Genomic DNA, 24,158 nt, shown 5'->3' on the forward strand with positions numbered 1-24,158 from the left:
TGCTTGAAATTGTATGAAAGTGCCTGTAGGGGTTTTGCCTGGAGGGCATCGAGGAGGACTTGGAAGGTAATATTGAACAGTACTGGGGACAGTGGGCATCCCTGAAACACACCGATACTGTACCGGAACGTCCGGGTCTGGGGCTTTCGAACGGAAACAGTGAGATGTTCGTAGTAAGAAAATACAAGTCTTCTGATTTTCAGTGGGATATGGTACCGATGCAATGCCGCTTGAATTAAATTGTGCTTTACTGATCCGAACGCGTTCTTTAGGTCTATCCACACAATGGCTATGGAGCGCTTGTTCCTCTTTGAGTCTTTCATGGCTTCGCTACACAGAGTAGCATGCTCCACACAGCCTGACATTCCCGGCAGGAAACCTTTCTGTGTCATGCCATCAAAATACTCATTCACCAACATATGGCGAGTTAGTATCTTGGACAGCATGGCAAAAAAGATCTTACCATCGCAGTTGGAGAGAGCGATTGGTCGGAACTTTGCTGGATCTGACACACTGTCACTTTTAGCAATTAGTGTAACGGAGGCGCACTGCCAAGATCGCGGATGACACCAGTCTTCCAAACTGTTTCGAAGATGATGAAAAGGATATTGTGCAGGCATTTGCATCGTTTCCAGATTATGTACGGAATACAGTTTGAACCAGGAGCTGACTTGTTCCTGCATTTTCTTAGGGTATTTTGAAACAGGGTCCATGTTGGACTCCCGTCAGTTAACGGAGTGGACGGTTTGCTCGTGGCTGGAGAAAAATCCGGCAGGGAGAAAGTTTGACCACGTTCCGGGTCTTCATACAACTTGGAGAAGTAATCAAAACAAGTCTGTTCTGAGAATTCAGGATTGACGGGCGTTCCTTTCCGAGATAGCCGTTTGGCGAACTTATGGGGGTCTCGGAGGAAGGCAGAGCGTTGCTTTTGTGCTTCGCGATCCTGCTCGTGTGTTTTGATGATTTTCCGCAGTTTTTTGATGTCCTTCTGCACCCGGTTATAATCCTTTCTGAGGATCTCAACCACATGCTCGTCTAATTGGTCCCTGGCTCGGTATTGTTTTCGTAGGGCGCGGCGCTCCATGTAGAGCTCCGTTAGGCATCTGGATTGGCGTGGTTTGGTCGACTGGCGCTTTGGAACTGCATCCAAGGCGGTGTAGTCAGTGAAGAAAAATCTTAAGAAAGACGTTAGTTGACCTAGGGATTCATCAGGGTCAGCATTCTTGATTTTTGACAGAGGAAAATGGCGCTTAATGTGTTGCTCAAGTTGTTGGTCTGCTTTTGCCCAGGCAAGGCTAGACCTTGGCAGGTACAGTTTGTTATTGGGCAGATCCTGATCCGGTTTATCATCATTTGCATGTAAAACTTGCTGGGAGCAATGCTCCATCGTCTCGGCTGTGACAATGTTGCCGTCAGCGCTGTGCTCACGAGGCAGGCTGACTGGGTTGGCAACATCCGTGTTACCACTCCTATTGCTAGGGGTGAGCGGAATGTCAATTCCCTTACTTAGGTAAACCTTACAGGATTTAAGGTGACGTGCCATGTTAGATTTGAATATGTTTTTCATGCAATGTGGACATGGCTTTTTACTAGTACAGTCTTTCAAACTGTTTTGGTTGTTGGCTGCAGCGGCAGCTATTGGTTGCTTTCTCGCAGGCGCAGCCCCTGGTTCTGCGGAAAATTTGATGCATTTTTTCGTCTGATAATGACGACTTAAGTTGTAGGCGTGGCTCAGGGTGCTTCCGCACCTATCGCACACCACTCCACCTAGCTGCGAATTCGAAAAGCTACGGGCGGCCATCGGCTTTGACACGTCACTACCAGACCCGTAGCTCTCCCGGGTAGTTGGCATAAGTGGAGGGTCTGGACTTGATGGGCAGTCCAGGGAAGGGTTATGCTCCGGCCGCTTTCGCCCCCTCGGGCCAGCATCTCTGCTGAAGAAGAAGAAGAAGAAGAAGAAGAAGAAGAAGAAGAAGAAGAAGAAGAAGAAGAAGAAGAAGAAGAAGAAGAAGAAGAAGAAGAAGAAGAAGAAGAAGAAGAAGAAGAAGAAGAAGAAGAAGAAGAAGAAGAAGAAGAAGAAGAAGAAGAAGAAGAAGAAGAAGAAGAAGAAGAAGAAGAAGAAGAAGAAGAAGAAGAAGAAGAAGAAGAAGAAGAAGAAGAAGAAGAAGAAGAAGAAGAAGAAGAAGGGGGGAAATGCTCACCATCAAATGGTGGATAAAAACCGTTTCGACTGCTTTTTAGACAGTAACGGGTAAAGAAAAAAGGAAAAAGAAACTCATATAATGCAATTCAAAGAGATAGGCCCCCAGTACAGTTGGGGTGTGGTTGTGTCCGTATGGTATGGTGTGTCATGTACAGGTAGTTGCGTTGTGATGTATGGTAATTTGTAGGGCGAATGTCGAGTAGGCTATGAAAATAACGATTCGACAAGAACAAGTGACTACGAGAGGTTGGCAAGGTTGGCGATCGTCCACCCCCGGCCCTTTAGAGGCCGGAATGGCGAGTTCAAATCTTGATTTTAAGGACGTCCAACTATCCTCGCTGGGTGGCCGATCGCCCACCAAGTGCTCTACAACAGGTTCACCAAACAGTTTTAATACAACGGCCAGTCGCGCCATGTTCGCTCCCTTCGCCTTAGCCATAGGACATAGCTTGAGTTCAGCGCTGCTTGGCGACAATTCCTCCGCAAGAGCCTGCGCTGTTCCTTAGTGCAGCGCAAGGATCTCGCGAAGGAATCCAAGCTGGTGGATATGGCGCCTCTCGCTCCCACCTCTGCTGTGTGACTTTCCGTCTCCCAGCCATTCCTTACACACGCGTTATGAAGGTGACGATAGCGTTCGATTTTGATTTCGCGCGATTGTGCAAAGCGATCTTCACTACATACCGTGAGTTCCAGCCACAGAACTCTTCTCAATTCTTTGGAGAAGAGCACTATGTCTGGACGACAGGTTGTAGGTGCTATGAAGTGGGGGAAAACAAGTTTCTCATCCTTCATGTCCACCAGGACCTGCCAGTCTGCTGAGCTAGTTACGAATTGGTCATTTAGCCGTTTGCGTTGGGAGGGGGGCTGTTTGGGGAGATTCTCTCCTGCCTTGCAGAAAGTTATGTAATCAATTCTCTTCTGATTACTCTGCGTTTCTGCTGATGCCGTGGCCTTTTGATAAGTTTGGATGGTTTCGTTTACTAGTTTTACTATGCATTTCAGTACGTTGTCGTGGCGCCAGGTATATCTGCCCTGGTGGAGGGCTGTTGGACATGCTGATAATATGTGACGGAGCGTAGCTTGCCTGTTGCATAGAGGGCATTGTTGTTCGACCACAGAGTTACCCCACCTCCTCAGATTGTCAACTGTTGGTAGTGTGTTTAATACACAGTTTAGTTGAAAGGAGAAAGTTCTCCCGTAGCCTTCGTACAACAGTTTTTTCCAAGTGAGGTCTTCAAACATCGTGTCTCTCCACTTTAACCAGCTGCCTTGCATTTGCAGGCTTTTGAGGTGGGATAGCTGGTCTTGGCAGTCACCTTCATGAATGGTATTGAGTATTTGTTTTCTAGGTTTAATTTTCTCTTGTTTGTCATGCCTAAAGCCGAGTCCTGCCCTGCCTTGCTGGAGGTTAGTTGGACTAGCTTCAGAGATCGCTGCCTCGGCACATTCCATTTCTTTTATTGCGGAGTATTGTCTTGTGAGCAGATACTGTTGTTTGCTGTGATGTTGGTACAGGTTTGCCATGTTCTTGTCGCTGCTGTTCTTGATGATATTCCATCTAATGACCTGTCGTTGCTTCCATAGCGTAGGGATGTACGTTAAACGTAGGCCGAAGCGCTCCCGAGCGCCGATGAAGAGTATTGCTGGTGCTGCGGGTCTGGGCAAGCCTGCCCATTTCTTTAAGAATGGAAGGCAAATTCTGTGTAGGAGTTTGGCGAAACTGTGGCTGAGATCAAGTATCTCGAGCTGCCATGCTATTTTGGGGATGATTTGATGCTGGTAGAGCCACAACTTCTGGTGTTCGTATAGTCTGGTCTCGGCAACTGTCTTTAGTAGGCATCTTGTGGAGTTTATGAGGTCTTCGCGTTGCGTTATCTCACCTACTGTATCTGTTAGCATCCTGCCTAGAAACTTGAATTGTTGGCCGTTTAGAGCTGGTATTGGAGTTTCCGATATTCTGAGTGCGGGGTCAAAGCAGGTGTATTTGTTGTTGGTCAATTTGGCTGCGTACGACCTGCATTTGTGCGGGGCCGCCTGCATTTTTGACCAGGCAAGGAAACTATCAACCAGATCTAACTTCTTCTGCGCACCATGAGTTCGATTGCTGAAGACTGCTAAATCGTCGGCGAATCCAGTGATCGAAGCAGTGACAGTTGTGTCACGGAAACTGTACGAAAGGGCTTGGATCGGTTTGGTCTGAAGAGAATCAAGTAGAATTTGGAAACAGATGTTGAATAGAATAGGGGAAAGTGGGCAACCTTGAAATACGCCGATGCTGTACCGGAAGGTCTGAGTGAGTGGTCTTTTAATGAATGCTGTCAGACGCTCATAGTAAGAGTAAACAAGGTTCCTGATTTTCAGCGGGATGTGGTAGCGTTGCAGTGCCCTCTGGATCAGGTTGTGTTTTACTGAGCCAAAGGCGTTCTTTAAATCGATCCATACCATGGCAATCGAACGCTTGTGGCGTTTGGCGTCTTTCATGGCCTCGTGACAAAGAGTGGCGTGTTCAATACAACCGGACATACCCGGCAAGAAACCTTTCTGGGTCATGCCGTCAAAATACCCATTCGTCAGCATGTGGCGAGTCAGAATTTTTGACAACATGGCGAAGAAAATCTTGCCGTCACAGTTGGATAGGGCAATTGGGCGGAATTTCGCCGGGTCAGAGTCATTGTCACTTTTTGCGAGAAGCGTTACTGAGGCGCACTGCCAAGACAGCGGAATGGATCCTGTCTTCCAGACTTTCTCGAAGATATTGAAAAGAATGCCGTGCAGACATTTGCACTTTTTCCACACTATGTATGGAATACCGTTTGGACCGGCTGCAGATTTGTTTCTACATTTTTTCAGAGTGTTCTGGAAGGCTTTCCAACTGGGGCTGTTATCAGATAGTGGTGTGGACGGTTTACTCGTAGCTGGACAGAAATCTGGATCCGAGAAAATTTGCTCACGAGAGGGATCTTCATAAAGTTTGGAGAAATACTCAAAGCAGGCCTGTTCCGAGAAAGTTGGTGTTACACGTGATCTGCTTTGGGACATGCGTTTTGCAAACCCGTAAGGGTCCTTAAGAAAGGCCGTCCGCTGTTTCTGCGCTTCACGGTCTTGCTCTTGTATTTGGATGATCTTTCTCAGTTTCTTGATGTCTTTTTGCATACGGTTGTAGTCTGATCTGATGGTCTCAACCTCATAGGCGGCAAGCCTATCTCTCCTTCGATATTGCTTACGCAGTGCACGGCGTTTGATGTAGAGCTCAGTTAGGCATTTGGACTGACGTGGCTTCTTCGACCTTCGAAGAAGAAGAAGAAGAAGAAGAAGAAGAAGAAGAAGAAGAAGAAGAAGAAGAAGAAGAAGAAGAAGAAGAAGAAGAAGAAGAAGAAGAAGAAGAAGAAGAAGAAGAAGAAGAAGAAGAAGAAGAAGAAGAAGAAGAAGAAGAAGAAGAAGAAGAAGAAGAAGAAGAAGAAGAAGAAGAAGAAGAAGAAGAAGAAGAAGAAGAAGAAGAAGAAGAAGAAGGCAAAGGGCCTTTCTAGCTACATTCAGAAGTACCCTCTGCTTTAGGATGGGAGTGCGGAAGAATATTATATATAGTGCCTGCAGCTTCTCTGCAGCCCTCCGCGTGACCCAACTTCAGCGTCTGCAAGCCATGCAAAACCGGGCGATCCGATGCATTGATGGCAGCCCGCCATGTTCCGCGATGCAGCCCCTCCTGGCTGCCAACTTGATTTACTGCGTCACTGAACTTTTTAGACAAAAGCTCCTGATCTTCATCTGGCGTTGTCTAAATGACTCCACTAGCCTTGCTCTAGCCCAGCTTCTCAAACCAGCAGCATGCATCGGCAGAAGTACGCGCCATCAGCATGCCAATGGTCTGCTCAGCCAGCCAGCTCACAGTCGGTGTGGCCAAACGAGATTCGCCACCGCAGGAGCATTGCTGTGGAACAGTTTGCCTAGAGAGGTGCGCATCGTATCCAGATTGCAAGATTTGAAGCTAGCCTGCCTTCCTTATGTATGCCTGAAATAGGTTGTGTTTCGTCAGGTTTTGACACGTTCCTTTCTTCTCAGTATTCTCGCTCGCATAGTACTCCACTTCAATGATAATACTGCCTATGCTGTTGCTCATTAGGATTTTGGCAAATTCTATCCTTCGCTTTCATATAACTGGGCCAGGAACCCGTTTGAACTTGCAAAGTAAAATAAAATCAATCAATCATCAATCATAATAATTATGAAGCAGGAGAATATGGAAAAATGTATATAGATGTGTGGAGCAGCCGGTTCGCCAGCCTAGAGTGGCTGTCGTGCAAATCGCATTGTGTGTTCGGGTTCACGTGTGCCCAGGTAGGCTTCAGATCGTCTGCAGGTTCATGTGTGCCCAGGTAGTGTTCACATCGTCTGCAGGTTCATGTGTGCCCAGGTAGGCTTCACATCGTCTGCAGGTTCATGTGTGCCCAGGTAGTGTTTACATCGTCTGCAGGTTCATGTGTGCCCAGGTAGTCTCCACATCGTCTGCAGGTTCGTGTGTGCCCAGGTAGGCAGGTTGAGACCCCTCCACGACTCCACATTCTGCTCCAAAACAGTTCGGGAGGAAAGTTGACGGGCATCCATCATGCAAGTGCCCACAACAATGTAGAGTCAGCGCATTCCTCTCACTGCAGCAGATACACAGAGTTATGCACAGACACACACACACGAACACACACAGACACACACGGACAAAACACGTGGGAGAAAGAAAGCAAACATTACAAAAAGTTAATTTAACGCCACTCCACAACTCAAAGACCGCGGCAAGCCTCGTAAAGCACACTCAAAATTAATACTCTTAGCTCCGCATGCATCCTCACCAAGAGTCCAAAACACATGAGGTCTCACCCAAAACCGTCTGATATTTAAAGGGATAATATGGGCATGGGTTGGTGCCACCATGATGGATATCAGAGCACCCTGGATAATCAACATCATGAGTGTATCAATAATCGCCAGGTCTTACTGGATACCAATACCCCACAAGCAAACGTTCAATTGCGGCGATCACATTCATCGCGTTGCGTGCGCTCTCCAAGCATGTACGGTACCGTATTTCCCCGTAAGTTAGTTCTCCCCAATGACTTAGTACCCCCCTATAAAAAACACACTTTCCACTGCAGAGGTTATCACCCCGAAGGACAGTTCCCCCCGAAAGGTAGTAAGTTCGTACCCGTCCTACATGTACAGACACCGTACAAAACATACATCATAAGCACAGACACAAGAGTTGCACAGGCTTCCCACTGTGTGTCATTTACCCCCGATAAAAAAGTACTCCCGAAAGATAGTGCCACCCAGAAAGTTAGGCGGTGTTTACATGAGGCGTTTCAACCCGGGTTGAGTTCGACCCGGGTCAGCTTTCAACCCGCCATGTGCATAAAATGAATGGCGCGTTTACATGACGCATTGCGCTTGACCCAGGTTGAAATTTCGCCCCGGGTTGAAATCAACCCGGGTCAAGGAAATCGTACAAACGTACTTCTGTGCGTATCTCGCGCCAGGTTTGAACGGCACTGCAGATGCAAATTTCGCGCGATCGGATTCACATGACCATACAGGACTGTAGAAGTAGACTTTTGGCGGCATATCAGTATTTGACCCGGGTCAACTGACTTCATGTAAACGCTCACCTCTTTTGTCTATCGTACAGACTTTCAACCCGGGCTGAACTCGACCCGGGTTGAAATTTCTCATGTAAACACAGCCTTAGTACTCATGTGGCTGCTAAGTTCGAAAGTTAGTATGTACTAACTTACGGGGAAATACGGTACCCTATCTACTGGCCATGAGCGTTTGTGTGTGTATGTGTGTATGTGCATGTGTGTATGTGTATGTGTGTGTGTGTGTGAGTGTGTGTGTGTGTGCGTGTGTGTGTGTGTGTGTGTCTGTCTGTGTGTGTATGTGTGTATGTGTGTGTGTGTTGTGTAAAAAGTAAATGATCGTGTCCGTTTCCGAAGGGAACTCACGACGGCCGCTAACACCCAGTAAACACTAGAGGACGATGTAGTGCCTAACGATGGGGGTGAGGGGATAGGTCTCACAACCACTGGCGCAAATGCCGAGAAACCCCATTTGCCACATCCATGTACCCTTGTGACGGGCCACAAGTTTCCAGTTGACTGTGGGCAGCAGCACGGCCGGAATTAACGCTCCCAGGCAGGACTTGAACCAGATACCTCTTGTATCTCAACCATGGTCTGGGAGGGGGAGGGGGAGGGGCAACAACCCACGGTGCCTGCCTGGTGTGTGTGTGGGGGAGGGGGGGGGGGGCACGGGTAATTGATAACGATCATGATCACTTACACTGGGTAGAATGCAGACGACAATCACCAACTTTCTGTTGGAGCGGATCCACTGAGGTTTGCCATTTGATAATGATTGGCTTACAATAGCGTGGTCACCAAGGGGAGGCCTTTGAATCCAACCAAACCCTTGAATTCCCAACTTTTCAGATAAGAATGTGGTCACACAATGCCTTTCATAGTAAAATGGAAGGTGCATGCCATTGGCAGCGCAAAACTGTAGAGCTTCCCCGTAGTTCTTGCCAGACTTTGCAGGGAAATAGTGTAGTGTTGAGGTATGAGGACGTGTCCCATCATCGAATGAAATACATTGGAATACTGCAAGTTCAACATATGTGCATGTAACCAAGCACGGCCACACACAAGCACAAACAAACACGCATACATACACACACACACACACGCACACGCACACACACACACACACACACACACACACACACACACACACACACACACACACACGTCATAATCATCATCATCATCATCATTATAAGGGCCTCTTTTACGTGCAATCCAGAGAAAACTGAATAGATTATGATCAATGAATATGTCAATATAGTCGGGAAACCATTGAATTGAGTTAAATTAAGAATAGTCAACTTGTGGTGTGCTTCACTGTCCGAAGAGAAGCTTCCAAACTCTCTCTTGTGTAAATTAAGAATATTATTGTGTCAGATAAATATTGGATGATTGCTGATATTGTATCAAAAATATACTTCAAGTATTGTCTAATGTAAGATATTAATCCCACATAATCATTACAAAAAAATCATCATCATCATCATCATCATTAATTTTAAATAAATTTTGAACAGCCTCTTGTACGGGCAAGCAAAAAAGCAATACATCAAAATTCAATTAGAATGAACAAAGAGAGCAAAGTGAACACAAAGTGCACTGGAACTAAATATAAAAAGGAACGCAAAGTGCAGTTGAACACAATGAGTATGAGGCCACCAATCGGAGAAGACCTACACATCAACGTGCTCTAAGTGTATGGCAGCTTGTTAAAAAGCTGTGGCGCTGGCGCTTGTATGATGCCCGTGAACCACGTATGCAAGTAGTACACCAGCGGAGCAAACACAGCGACAATACAGATCGAAGTTGTCCCATGACTACAGAATAATGTAACAAGCGATACCAATTTTTTCAAAAAACGAGACCCCTCTCGCCCACACATGCATGAAGTTGAGAAAACTAACGGTGTAAATGATGCTCTCTCTACAATATTTACATGGGCACAATATTCTCTCTTTTTGGCCTGTTCATGGGTCTTCGGTTGACGAAGGACGTCTGTACGCGACAGCAGGCTTGCCTTCGGGTGAGTTACCCGTACATCAAAAAAGGCATCCTGCTGCCGGGTCCAGAAGACCCGCGCCCTGATATCCAGACGCGCCTCCAAAGACCGGTTCGCAGTTCGATGTGGTAGTGTTTCTCCTTCGAACGGCTTGAGAAGAGGCTCCTTCTCCAGATCTCGTAGTATTTCCCGAATAGCTTCTGACAGAATGTCCCGGATCTTGTTATGTCTTGCAATTGGGTAACCACCCGCCGGGCAACTCATGGCATGATCTATTGTCATGTCTTGCCCACAAATACAGGAACAGGACACTCCCTCCAATGACAAACCATATCGAATACAAACAGCATCACGAAAATCCGATTTGTTCAGGATTGAACTGGGCGTTACGAAAGACGGCATGGAGGATAACCAATTTGAAACATCCTTCTCACCAGCCATTTCCAACAAAAGCTGTTGCGCCGGCGGTAGCATGGGGCGCAACTGTGCCACTCTTTCCTCCTGTTTCTTTTGCCGCTGCTGACGTGACTGACATGCTCGCTGTCGAACATCCCCGATGGCATCAAGGGTAACATCGGCGCCCGAGCCTCCGGCTGCGTCATCCAGGCTAGTGATCCCGGCCGTGGTACAGGATGTAGGCGGAAATCATCGGGTAGAGATGACGATAGAATCAACCCGGGAGAATGGCCCTGAACGTTGTGTGGCTGTTCCGCGCCCGCAACGGTCAGAGGCTGTGTGGAGGACTGGTATGGAGCAGCAGGTGCCTCTTCTGGAGACGTTAATGTATCCGGCGGTACAATCAGGCACACGAACGGCTCAGTGATCTTTGTTGAGGCCGCTTACTCCACAGGCGCCTGGGAAGGCAGAATCGGCACAGCAAGACCACCACATCTTGTGGGTAGAGACAGAAGCTCCCGCTGTGAGCTATTGGGGTCTAACTCATGGCCCAGGAGAGCTGGCAAAAGCTCCGAATCGATAACCTGGCCAGGTACCTGAAGAACCTCAGGGCTGTGCTGTGTGGCACGGAGATGGTATTGCCACCGGCCAGCCAGACCATTGGTTAACACCACGTATGCCGCGTGTGGCTGGGTACTCGCCAGTCCAGCCAGAGACTTGAGTTCTTGTGCCCAACAACGCGACTTTGCGGATATACATTCTTCCGTATACCTGGCCGATCCCAGCACACCGCCCAAGTAACGGGCTCCTTCGGCTGATATAGTCACCTCGGTACCGTCAAACACCTCTCTCGCTCGATCGAGGTGCTCTGGCTTCGTAACGAGGATGATCTTGGCTGCATTGGCATGGTAACCATATCCGCGGCCAGCCTGTTCGAGAGTATCCCAGTACTGTCGGAGCTGCAGGAGTCTATCCGCCGCCGCATCGTCATCTGCATACCAGGACTGGACGACCGACGGGCAAGCCGCTGCCAGGTGCTTCACCAGAGGTGCTGTGGCAACAGCATACACTGCCATTGCCAATGGGTCCCCTTGGCATATCCCTTCCTGTGACAATATCTCACCTCCACCAGCAACGAAAAGGCGAATTGGCGAGCTGTAGGTGTTGGTAAACACTTTGCCTAGATCGGGGTAGATGCAAGGAACGTTATGGAGTGCGGCCTGACGATTCAGCGAGTTGAACGCATTTGATGTGTCGACCAACAATACTCCTTCCGTATTAGGTCCAGCGAACATGGAAGTCATTGCGTGAACTGAGGCTTCGCAGGCTGATGGAACACCAACACATGTCTGGTGGGGTGCAGTTACGCGGAGGATGTTGTGTTCCGTGATCCTCGCAATAGCTCTGCAGATCAGTCTCCTATGCACCTCACCGACCGCGATTGGGCGCACACCTGGTTGTTTATCGAGTGGAATCAGGCGAGCCGATGTAAATCCCAACATTGATTCTGGCTCCACGGTCACCGTGCACAGACATTGTGCGGCAGCAGCCAATGCAGAGTAGAGAGTATCTGAGGTCGTCTTAAAACACGTCAGCATTTTACACCATGCATCAGAATCCAGGCCGGACGGGTCCAACGATTCGTGCATCTGCCGGCTTAATTTACGAATCAGCTCCGGTGTGATTCTCTGGAACAAGATGTTGTTGGCTTCGGCCGGCTCACCAGGAAGGAGGACATCTTCGGAAGGCTGAGTCGCGATGGGGTGCTTCTCCAGCCATACCTCACGAACTGTAGCACCTGTGGACGGATTCCCAATTTCATCCATTCCCAGGACCCTGCCGGGTCCAGATACCTGATGCGTCCCGAGAACACGAGCCTGCTGAACTTGACGTCATCCAGTGTGAAAGTGTAACTATTGTTATTATTCTTATATCTATACATTAAGTATTACAAAATAATTAAAAAAAATCATCATCATCATCATCATCTCAATCTTCGGGAGGTAGCTATTCGCCGTTGATGGGCTATTATCGTTGTCGGGTGTCTTTCTCGCTGCTACGTTCGGCTGTGTTGTGTGTCAGGGGTGCTCGGTCGGCCCGTCACCGTCCAGTTCACATGCTTTGTGATTTGGCGATGGTGGAGGGTCGGGTTCCCCTGCCGTGATTGGTGCTGCACCGAGCTAGTTTGGAGTGAAAGTGTAACTATTGTTATTATTCTTATATCTATACATGAAGTATTACAAAATAATTGAGAGGCTTTGAATCGTTTTTATCAAAATCAATATATTTGCCGGGTTGGTAGGTGGGATCAATCATCTTCATCATCATTTGAACAGCCTCTTGTAAGGGCAAGCAAAAACGCAATACATCAAAATTCAATTAGAATGAAAAAAGAGAGGAAAATGAACACAAAGTGCACTGGAACTCAATAAAAAGAGGAACATCATGATGATGATCATCATCATCATCCTACTTTTGTACATTGTGTATGTATTGTAAGATGGCAGTACTAGCATCTATTTTACTCATTTTTGAGATAATTCTATGCAAGGACTGTCATTGTAAGGCAGGGTTTGGGCGATTTCAGCTGAATTACCATTCTTTCTGAACCAGCTATAATCAGCTATCACATGGGCGATTTCAGCTGAATTACCATCCTTTCTGAACCAGCTATAATCAGCTATCACATGAGCGATTTCAGCTGAATTACCATCCTTTCTGAACCAGCTATAATCAGCTATCACATGAGCAATTTCAGCTGAATCACCATCCCTTCTGAACCAGCTATAATCAGCTATCACATGAGCGATTTCAGCTGAATCACCATTCTTTCTGAACCAGCTATAATCAGCTATCACATGAGCGATTTCAGCTGAATCACCATTCTTTCTGAACCAGCTATAATCAGCTATCACATGAGCGATTTCAGCTGAATCACCATTCTTTCTGAACCAGCTATAATCAGCTATCACATGAGCGATTTCAGCTGAATCACCATCCTTTGTGAACCAGCTATAATCAGCTATCACATGAGCGATTTCAGCTGAATCACCATCCTTTGTGAACCAGCTATAATCAGCTATCACATGGGCGATTTCAGCTGAATTACCATCCTTTCTGAACCAGCTATAATCAGCTATCACATGGGCGATTTCAGCTGAATTACCATCCTTTCTGAACCAGCTATAATCAGCTATCACATGAGCGATTTCAGCTGAATTACCATCCTTTCTGAACCAGCTATAATCAGCTATCACATGAGCAATTTCAGCTGAATCACCATCCCTTCTGAACCAGCTATAATCAGCTATCACATGAGCGATTTCAGCTGAATCACCATTCTTTCTGAACCAGCTATAATCAGCTATCACATGAGCGATTTCAGCTGAATCACCATTCTTTCTGAACCAGCTATAATCAGCTATCACATGAGCGATTTCAGCTGAATCACCATTCTTTCTGAACCAGCTATAATCAGCTATCACATGAGCGATTTCAGCTGAATCACCATTCTTTCTGAACCAGCTATAATCAGCTATCACATGAGCGATTTCAGCTGAATCACCATCCTTTGTGAACCAGCTATAATCAGCTATCACATGAGCGATTTCAGCTGAATCACCATCGTTTGTGAACCAGCTATAATCAGCTATCACATGGGCGATTTCATTAAAAAGGGACACACACACAACCACACTTTTTGCAGTAAAACTGTTTCACATGTCGACTCAGCTCACACTTCCGTTCACAATTTGAAACTGAGTGGCTCTGCTGACGTGCAATCACACACCCTAGTCACACAGACAGCTGAATTAATTTTCTTTTATTGTTCCGGTCCATGTAAATTTGGCATGGGTTCAAATCAAATTTCTGACAACACGACGTGAAAATTCACAAACAAATTCAATTTCATTTTTTCTGGACTAACCAGAAACTACAGTGCTGCTGCCACTATTGCCCCCTTCCTCTCATCCTTGATTAACCGAATGTTTCAACAACATGACCCTATCAATATCGGCAGTGGAATTCTTATCCCATTTCAGGAGCCTGGAAAGTCGGCCGGTCCGGCCACCAGTCTTCGGCCAATACTTTCACCTGCTGCACTTCGGAAGCATGGCATCGCTCATTACACTCCGCCGAATCATGCAACTTGCCAACCAGTTCCTGGCTACCACCTACGGTGGATTTCGACCAGGATGCTCCACTGCAGATGTTGCCTGTTTTCATCGTTGGTTTGCAGCAAGTACTCAACGTTGCAGGCCGACACTTCACATCTTTGGAATAAACATGTCAAAAACCTTGACATAGTTCGACAGGAGAAACTCGTAGCAGTGCTGGAGTCCTTATTGCATGAAGACGAGGTGAGGTTGATCCGTTACCTATTAGCCAATAGGCAACAGTCAGTTCGTATTGGTCACGAGGCATGATCACTATTCTACACCACCTTTGTCGTCGGTATCGAGTCACTGATGGCTGCAATGGGCACTGGGGGTGATGCTGAATTTCCCGGCACTGCTGCCGCGCTGACAGGGAGGGCGCCACCGCTGCAGGAAGTAGGCTTCCATTTATCTGAGTCACTTTCGCCTCTGGGTGTTACCGTGGTCTACCATGTCTAGGACGTATGCGTTTGGCATACTCTGACAACATCCACAAGGTTACATGTTGCTTGGATTTGTGCGCTCAGTTGCTGGACAGTTCTACCAACATATCGGACATTCAAAACAATGCACTGGGCCTTTTTTTTCTTTTCCTTTTCTACCACAAACTATCATGGTGCAAACGCCAGCAAAAACGCACGGAGATGCACATAGCGATGGCAGCCAAAGCAGTGGAGGGGATATGGCCGAGTTAAAGGGTTGGTAGAACAACCTCAAGCACCGTGAACGCACCGTATCTTTGTAAAAACTGTTCAGACTTTGACCGCATAATATGCGTCGCGAACAGTTGATTAAACGGTACGACGCAACTGTTCTGACTCCTGTCCCTTGTACGGGAGACATACTTAAAGTGGACAGAGAGCAGGGCCGATGGTGGGTTCTCGCCGTGTGATACTGGATGTTATCAATGTGCTTAATAGCTGTTCCGGGTAACCGCTTTTTGACAAAGGCAGTCCATAGCAACTCGAGCTCACCATTCAAATTTTCCGCGGAACAAATTTGAAATGCAAAGTTAACAAAATTACAGACAAGACGTGATATATTGCCTGGTACACGTATTTCGATACGCCAACTGGGCTCTTCTCGACTAAAACATCCAGGAACGACAATTTAATAGAGGGCTCATGTTCACACATTTGTTTTTGCAGCACACTGCAACGGGGCGTGGTGATCGCAGCTCAGCGCAAACGTGGCGAATAATCCTTGTCCTCGAACGTAGCGTCTTCTTGGTTTTTTTGCAGAATCAAAAAGTCTTTTAACTCGGATACTGTGCCAGTAAAAAAAAATTTTTTTTAAGAGAAGAAAACATATGAGAAAGAATTATGCAGCAGCTATCCATGACTGTAACAAGATGCACTTTCTGACTGTTTATCATCTTGGAACAGTCGTGGATAGTTGCTGATTAACTCGTTCTCTTGTGTTTTCTTCTCTTTTCTACAAAAAAAGTCTTTCATTGTTGTCACACCCAAGAGTCGTCAAATATGACGACTCTCTGATTTACACTGGAATGGCGTCAAATGCCCTGAAATGCTTACAATTAACTTCAATTTTGGAATCGAAATCCACGAGGGTGGGGGGGGGGGAGGGGGGACCCCGCATCACCCTTCCATGGCCACCCCACCTCCAAACTCGGTGCGACGGGCCTGCACCTTTTTGTATAATCTCGTAATGGCCACTGGTCATCATGTGAAAACAAACAAGCAAACACCAACAACAACAGCCTCAAAAACATTATAACTAGTGTTGAAACGATCTCACCGGATACTCGTTAGCTCGCTCGCCAGAAACTCGGCTCGTTTGTGCGGCCAGCTCGTTTGCACTAACGAACACCGTACACCGTACTCCGTACACATGACAGTACATGTCGACTGGGGAGTCGTAAAAATATTTTCCGACTCCCTGGTCGATCGAGTGTCCAGTCCCGCGCAAAGTGAAAATCACTCGCAGTTACGGTGACTGTATGCCTGCACGACACTTGAGTTGTTTCAGTTGCCGTTGCAGCTTTGGTGGACTCTACTGATGTCTTGTTCCGCATCTGCTAACCTGTCGCAGGATATGCTTCGGTCACCTCTCCATTTGAGTGAAGTTACGCTCAGTCGTTTGGAAGTTTTCTCCCGCGATGCTGCGAAGACCAGGGCTACTTGCAATCTTTGCAAAACGGTTACAAAGGCTACTCAACAACGGCGCTGAAAAGACATCTCGACACCAAACAGCAGTCTGAAGTGAAGCAGCAGCAATCCCAAATGCCGGCGGTGACGATTTGAACCAGCTGAAAAAAATCTAACTTAGAAAAAATACTTGTATATTTTTAAAAACAATTTTTCCACATCAGTGAAACTCGTTAGCTCGCTCGATAGCTTGCTCGTTAGTGGAACCGATCGCTCGTTTGTTATAGATACGCTCGTTTCAACACTAATTATAACATCAAAAATACAGATATACCTGACGATGGGTGACTGGCCCGAAACGTCAATAAGTTTTCGACATCAATAATAAAAGAGTTTTCAACCCGGGGCATGCGCCAAGAGTGACTTGTAAGTTAGCGCTGAAACAATTATACCGATAACTCGCATATCGATCGTTTTAAAGGGGAAGTATACCCTAAAATCAAATTTTCACCAGTTGTAGTCTTCGGGGTGCTGAGTCGAATGGTCTTGGTCCGAGGAAGCTGAGACGCTCCCTTCCTACTTGAATCCCAATCGAACTCGCGCACTTCCACCGAAACTGGGTGACTGCGCCCTACTAGATGGGAATTTGTGTGCAAAATGTCACTAAAAGCGCCATTTCGTTCTTATAAAAGCACAGATGAGCGCGATTGGCCCATATGTTGCAGTCTTTTGGACGCTGAGTCGACTGGTTTTGGTCCGAAAAGGCTGCGATGCAGCGTTCCTCCTTTATTCCCAATCGAACATGGTTGAACAAGCGGTCACGTGCTCCTGCGTACACCAGTCACCTGGTCACCATGCCTGCAGGGTACAACTTACTAGCCTGTTTGACCTTTTTTGGGTGCAGTCCTGTCACTCGAGTTGAACCTTGGTGTGAAAGTTGAAACTGGCGTTCGAGGTACACGGGTAGAGCCGACAAGAATCGATAATACCAATATATGAATCGTTAGTGATATTGGTTGATCGTTATTGAATGATCCTTTCAGCCCTACTTGTAACTAAATAGAGCGATTGTCAGTTGACAAACCACTTTTATTTACAACACAGTTGCGTGATGTCCACTACTTTCTGAACGAAAAATACAGAAGCAGCAGCAATAGCAGCAACAACACTAGAAGCAGCAACAATGGCAGTAGATGCAACAGTAACAGCAGCAGTAGCAACAACAATGGTAGCAGCAGTACCAGCAGCAGTACCAGCAGCAGTACCAGCAGCAGCAAAAGCAGCAGCAGCACCACCACCACGACCAATAGCAATGCAGTATCACAGCTTACACCGTTCACAGATGACGAGTCTTTCGCCAATGTGGCGTGCCAAAGAGTTTTTCCACCAAAAGGCGTCCATATTTAGCCTGAAGAAAGAAGGAATCTCACAGCCATCAGTTTTAGTCATCAGCCCAGTGTATTTTCGACGTTTACATTCTGTTACGGCACCGTCGTAGCTCTTCTTGACCAAGGGGAACGGGCTGTATCGAGATTTTGTCTTCTTGCAAAGCAGGTCCGCTGCAAACACAGAAAAAGACAGATGCCCGCTGTAAAGATGTACAAAAGCCAGTATGGTCAAAGGGTGCAGGCATGTGCGGCAATGCACGGAAAAGATTCTTGAAGATGGCGCGGCTACCTTAGTACTGCATTTGTTCCTGTTATTCTTTCTGATAATGTTGCCAATCTATGGTGCGGCGTTGGACAGAGTAGCAATGATGTACCGTGGGGCATTGGACAGGGTAGCAATGATGTACAGTGTGGCATTGGACAGGGTAGCAATGATGTACAGTGTGGCATTGGACAGGGTAGCAAAGATGTTCAGTGTGGCATTGGACAGGGTAGCAATGATGTGCAGTAGATAATCCCCAAAAATCGGGATACGTTGCAGGTATGATATACAGTGCTGCCAAACTGTCCGATTTTTGAAGGCTCTTCCGAAAACCGGTCCGAAAAAGGTTATGTCCGAAAGCAGCCAAAAATGTCAGGGGTCAGTACTTTCCCATGCAGAAGCCCTGTATTTTCACTTTTGAGAGCAACGGAATGCACAAATCACTGTACATGCGCTTCTAAAAGCATTCATGCATTACAAAATTCATGAGAACTGCTGCATGCTGGGCGCCGTGTTGGTTACCATGGCAACTAAGCGAAATTTCTTCTTATTTTGGGCGATATTTTGAATTCTTTGAAAAATTTGCTATTAATAGGAAAAATTCGCACAATGTGACCAGGCTTAGCGGTAAAAGGTGTCAGATTTTGGGTGAAAATTATTTATTATTATTATTATTTATTAAATTTTTAATAGGCAGCACTGGATCTATTCGACCTGTCACTAAACCCAAACTTCACACTTGATATGCCATATTTATCAAAATGCCAGAAATTCATTGCAGATTTGCATGTGCATAACATTATGCTTATGGTTTGCAGATGTGCATGCACATGTATACCTGTCATGCATGCATATACATGTATGCAGTTCAAGCCAACCGTCAGGCACGTCTACTACACCGCTGCACGGCGACATCTACGTCATACTTCTGCTCTGCAGTGTGTAGCGTACGGATGATAGGTCCTCGCACGTGACACGGCCATATTCTATGTATGCCCAGTCTGCCTGTTACGATGGATTTCGTGTTTGGCTGGAGTCGAGTCTTGGAACGCAGCGACTGGTTTAGCAGTTCTATCTCCACCAGAAAATCTTGGTATGTCTGATCTTGATGAACCCACTAACAACTGTGCACTCACATACGCGAAGACTTGCTCATCCAGCACCCTCCCTTTAACCCAGCAGAATTTCCGTAGCACACAAAATTCCGGATTTTCAAAGAACCACTTTATGATTAGGTAATCGCTACTCGCCTCTGGGTAATAAAAAATATCCGAACAGAAAGGGTACCACCGGGCCCAACACTGACCGTGGTTTCATTCTGTGGGACACTTACTGAACGCTCCTCTGTATTCACAAACGACATATTTCTTCTGCGTTGGAGGACTAGCTCGATCACCGTCAATCCAAACATTGCCTTCAATGGATTCTTTCTGGACTTGCTTGAGGTAGGTGGTCAGGCATTGCATTTCGACGGACAATTGGCTAACAATGCGGCCATCTTCACCATATGGGTTTCCATTCCCGTCCGCAGAGAACCCGCTCCGGCAATGTTCCCTTGCTTCGAGCAGCGTTTTGGTCTGAGGATTTTCTCGAATGGATAGATCGGAGTTGGTTTGTGCACACCAGAACTTAACTGCACAAGGAGTACGATCAAACAGGGTGTGAGCACACAGAAAACGAGAATGATGGAATGAATGATGTATACAACAGTGCTTGTGATGGATAAAGCTGTTTAACCCTTGCATATTGGTACAGAGACCCCCCCCCCCCTCCCCCTCCCCCGTTCCTTCCATAAGTGGGGTCCGAACCTGAAACAACTGGATGCCAGAGAACATTGATTTCACCGTAGCGGAATTCCGTGGAATATGTAGTGTCACCTCATATTGCATTTTCTTTAGAAGTTTATCTCCTGGCACTCTTTTGATCATCTATTACCGTATATTCTCTATTATAAGCGCCGTGCTTATATTTTTTCAACACCCCTCTACCCCATGCTTATATTGGAGACCGCGCTTATATTGGAGACCGCGCTTATATTGGAGACCGTGCTTATATTTTTTTCAACCAATACATCCATACAGAGCAAGAAGAAATACATGCTGGATATCATGCATGCAGCATGCAGTCAGCTGTCCCAGGAAGGGAAGAAAAATTCGCCGGCGTGGCCTGCGGTACAAATACAGGCTACATTTGCATAGCAGCAGTGTATTGCAACATCTGGGATTTCAACCTATCCATTTTCACTTCTGCTTCAAGACATTGGAGTCTCCACTAGTTCTGGCGCCTCTTCTGATCATAGAAAGTCAGGGCCTCGTCGATGACCATCAACGACTTCGGCAAATGATTGTTCCGGTCCTGGAAAATACTAGTCAGGTTGGGAACGTATCGCTTTGAATCTCAGCGTTCACAGCCTTTCCTAGTGAAGTGATCCCTGCGTGTTCGTTGACGTCTTGACGCTACACAGAAGAGTGAGATGCGGCCTCCAGCAGCAGGATATTTGAAGCACGGCTGCGCCGAAGAGAAAATCCAAACTGTCCACCTAAATCCTAGTACGTGACTTGTGCTTTGCCGCGTCCTCTTTGTATCAAACACAAACAAAGCTGTGTAAATACTTGTCCCCGCATTCACGGCAAAACAGTCAAACACATCATCTTGACTTCATGTACTTGCACAAAGTATTCGCAGTAGGATAGGAAGTTAGTTCTGTGTTCGTAGGGGTGTTCTGTAGGCCTTCGCCTGCGTACTGGAAAATCTGACTGCTTACTGACTTCTAGCGGCACACCATCAGACTCTTTACGGGATTTAGACTGCAAACTGGACTCACGACTGCCTACAGTGACCCGACTGCCAACAGTGACCCGACTGCCTACAGTGACCCGACTGCCAACAGGGACCCGACTGCCTACAGTGACCCGTCTGCCTACAGTGACCCGACTGCCTACAGTGACCCGACTGCCTACAGTGACCCGACTGCCTACAGTGACCCGACTGCCTACAGTGACCCGACTGCCTACAATGACCCGACTGCCTACAGTGACCTGACTGCCTACAGTGACCCGACTGCCTACTGAGTCCAAGATAATTATGTGTGCCTGTGTGCGACGGGTAGATGCGCGTAGATATGCACACATGCATTTATGTCCACACGCGCGCACGCCCTCGCGTGCGCGCGCACACACACACACACACACACACACACACACGTGAGTACGGAAATACAACGAAAACCACGTGTTTGGTGCTAGCTGAATGCAGTATGAACAGCCAACACCACAGTACTGATACTACAATTGACTGAGATCAGCGTACAGATACCACAGTTGACTGAGACCACGGTTGACTGAGCTACGTACCATACTTAATGGGCACCCTACACACAGGTATGTATGCTTTCTGCAGACCCTCCCGAGGTGTTTCAGGGATTGAGTTGATATTATGGCCTGACCACAGATCCTTTGGGGTGTGGTGACCTGGAATTGCCCTGTAGAACTGCAGTAGGCAGTTCTCGAGCCCACCTACTCCGCTGGTTACTAGTTCTCCATTCCAATACTTGCATTCCCTCTTGGCATCATCCAACACCATACTGGCAGGTTGAACATTGGGAAGTATAAGGCGAGTGTGTCTGCTGCAGTCCGTGGACACCAGTGTCGTGTCTGTGAGACCAGGTCCACAAAAAAGCAAACCAAATGCAAACAGTTCTCATGTGGAGACAGAGACGCAGACACACACACAAACACACACACACACACACACACACATACCGGTACACACGTTCTGACACAAATGTGCGATATGTAGGGTGCTGATCTGTTTGAACTTACAAAACTGGCAACAGATTCAAATCATGCATTCTAACTCTGAGCAAACCAGCTGCCTATCATTTCCTTACAATTTCATTGATTTCACCTTCCCGTGGCCAGGGAATATAGGCCAATATGGAGGGATGGGGGGGGGGGGGGGGATTGCAGCCCTGGCAGTAAGCAAAACAGTGTAAAAATGAGAAATTAAAGGATGCAATAGTCTACACAGGGCCAGGCGAAGAGATGCAGATCTGAATGCCATAATCTTAAAGAACTTGAGGGAGGGAGGGGAGGGAGGGAAGGGAGAGACAGAGGGGGAGGGAGAGGGAGAGACTAAGGGGAGCGGAGGGACGGAGGGACAGAGGAGAGGGAGTGGGGGGAGGGAGGGGAGGGAGGGAAAGGAGGGGAGGGAGGGGAGGGAGGGAGAAAATAGGGGAGGTAGAGGGGAGAGGGGAGAGGGAGGGGAGTGGAGGAGGGGAGGGAGGGGAGGGGAGGGAGGGGGAAAGGGAGGGGGAGGTGAGGGATGGGGAGGGGAGGGAGGGGAGGGAACGGGAGGAGAGGAGAGGGAGGGAGGGAGGGAGAGAGACACCAGGAGAGGGGTAGGAGGTTATGTCATTTTCATACTCACCATAATTTCTGTATTCCTTGGGAGTTTCGCACAAGACAAATTTACTCTGTGCAGGGTCTCTTGCATTAGCCATATGGTAATTGCTGGCAATATTATTTATCCTGGGACGCAGGCCTAACTTTGCCCTGAGTTTTTTCTTCCAAGTGTCTACAGCCTTTGTGTTGGGCAAGTAGCCACCTCTGAATCTGCACTCGCCAACAGCAGTGGTCCAGTCCACCTGGTGCATGAAGGGAACGGACACTGTGGAGTTGAAGAGAGGGATGTCTACAGGAAGAAAGCTCTCTCTGGGAACTGAAAAGCAGAAGAGAAAGTGGCACAAATAGAGTCTGTTTAAAAGAAAATAGGAACAATTCGGGGTGTGAAGGAAACATGGAAGTGGGTAGCCTCAAAATACGTGCCTTTTCAGGAGTGCAAACCGTTTGAATATTTTACCTCGACAGTTACAACCAGCTCTGTAGCACTGTGGAAAACAAGGCGTGTAGGATCTCATCCATGCAATGCTCTGAGGTAATGAAAGTCGCAAATTCTAAGTTCGTATTGTTGTCCCTCATGCGGACGTGCGACTAGTTGCTGGAGGTGACAGCGTTTTGATTAGCTACTGGCTCTCAACGTCTGTTTAGCACAACTCCATGAGCGGCTCTGACTCACGCTGCTACCTGGGGGCTTCACGAGGTGTTTGTAGCACTGAAAACAAAGCGTCTCTGTAAGTTTGTATCCCAGACACAATCTTGCTCAGCCTACTCAAGCTCAACTGATGAGGGGTGAATTCCCCGAAACGTTGTGTATTGAGCAGGGAGTGGTGCTTTCTTGCAGGTTTGCCAAGTGGAAGGTGTGACGTGCTCCTCGTGTGCTCCGGTTGGCTGTCGGGAATCAGTGAAGTGTCAAGTTCGGCAAGAAGCGTGTGTTCCTTGTTGGAGCAATCAACTTAATAGCAAAAGCTTTTTGCTATGCACCAACTGTGACATCAAGCATGTATTATGTGACGGACCAAGTGCGTTGCTACAAGACACACAAAACACCCCTCACAGGCACGCACATGCACACACACACACACACACACACACACACACACACACACACGCATGCACACACACACACGCACGCACACACACACACACACACACACACACACACACAAACACACACACATACATACACACACACACACACATTCATACACACACACACACACACACACCATTGGACCATTGGACGCCCATCGCCGGAGGCGATGATAGCGATGCTACAACAGAAGCCATAGCAACTTGTGCTGGGATTGCACCATTCATCAGCTTGCAGGGCTGAAGAATTGGCCGCCACTATTCAGCCTGGTCTACACCACACAGCTATGAAGTGGCTTTTCCTGGCCAATGAATCCCTATTTTCGTTCTTTTCATTTCTTCATTTTTCCCGCACACACATCACACCACATACACCGGCATGCACTGGCTGTTGGTAACCACCCAGGAGAATGAAAGAAAAGTCAGGAGGAGTCTGAGAAAGAGAAGAAAGACGTGTGTGACCATAATCGTCGGGAATCGAACCCGCAACCTATCGATTGGAAATCGCTGCACATACCATTGCACCATA

General features: G+C 47.3%; 1 protein-coding gene across 1 annotated transcript; it reads right to left on the reverse strand.

The window, feature by feature from the left end:
* Nucleotides 1-6,439: 6,439 nt before the first annotated feature.
* On the reverse strand, nucleotides 6,440-22,823 carry LOC135812733 (uncharacterized). Its single transcript, XM_065325986.1, has 6 exons — nucleotides 22,569-22,823; nucleotides 21,494-21,793; nucleotides 19,474-19,773; nucleotides 17,822-18,049; nucleotides 8,531-8,847; nucleotides 6,440-6,849 (listed from the first exon to the last, which is right to left on the reverse strand). The coding sequence occupies exons 1-6, from the start codon at nucleotides 22,792-22,794 to the stop codon at nucleotides 6,847-6,849; spliced, it is 1,374 nt and encodes a 457-aa protein (XP_065182058.1). The 5' UTR covers nucleotides 22,795-22,823; the 3' UTR covers nucleotides 6,440-6,846.
* Between the last annotated feature and the right edge of the window lie 1,335 nt (nucleotides 22,824-24,158).

The sequence above is a fragment of the Sycon ciliatum genome, chromosome 3 (genome assembly GCF_964019385.1).
Source record: "Sycon ciliatum chromosome 3, ocSycCili1.1, whole genome shotgun sequence".
Taxonomy (NCBI): Eukaryota; Metazoa; Porifera; class Calcarea; order Leucosolenida; family Sycettidae; genus Sycon; species Sycon ciliatum.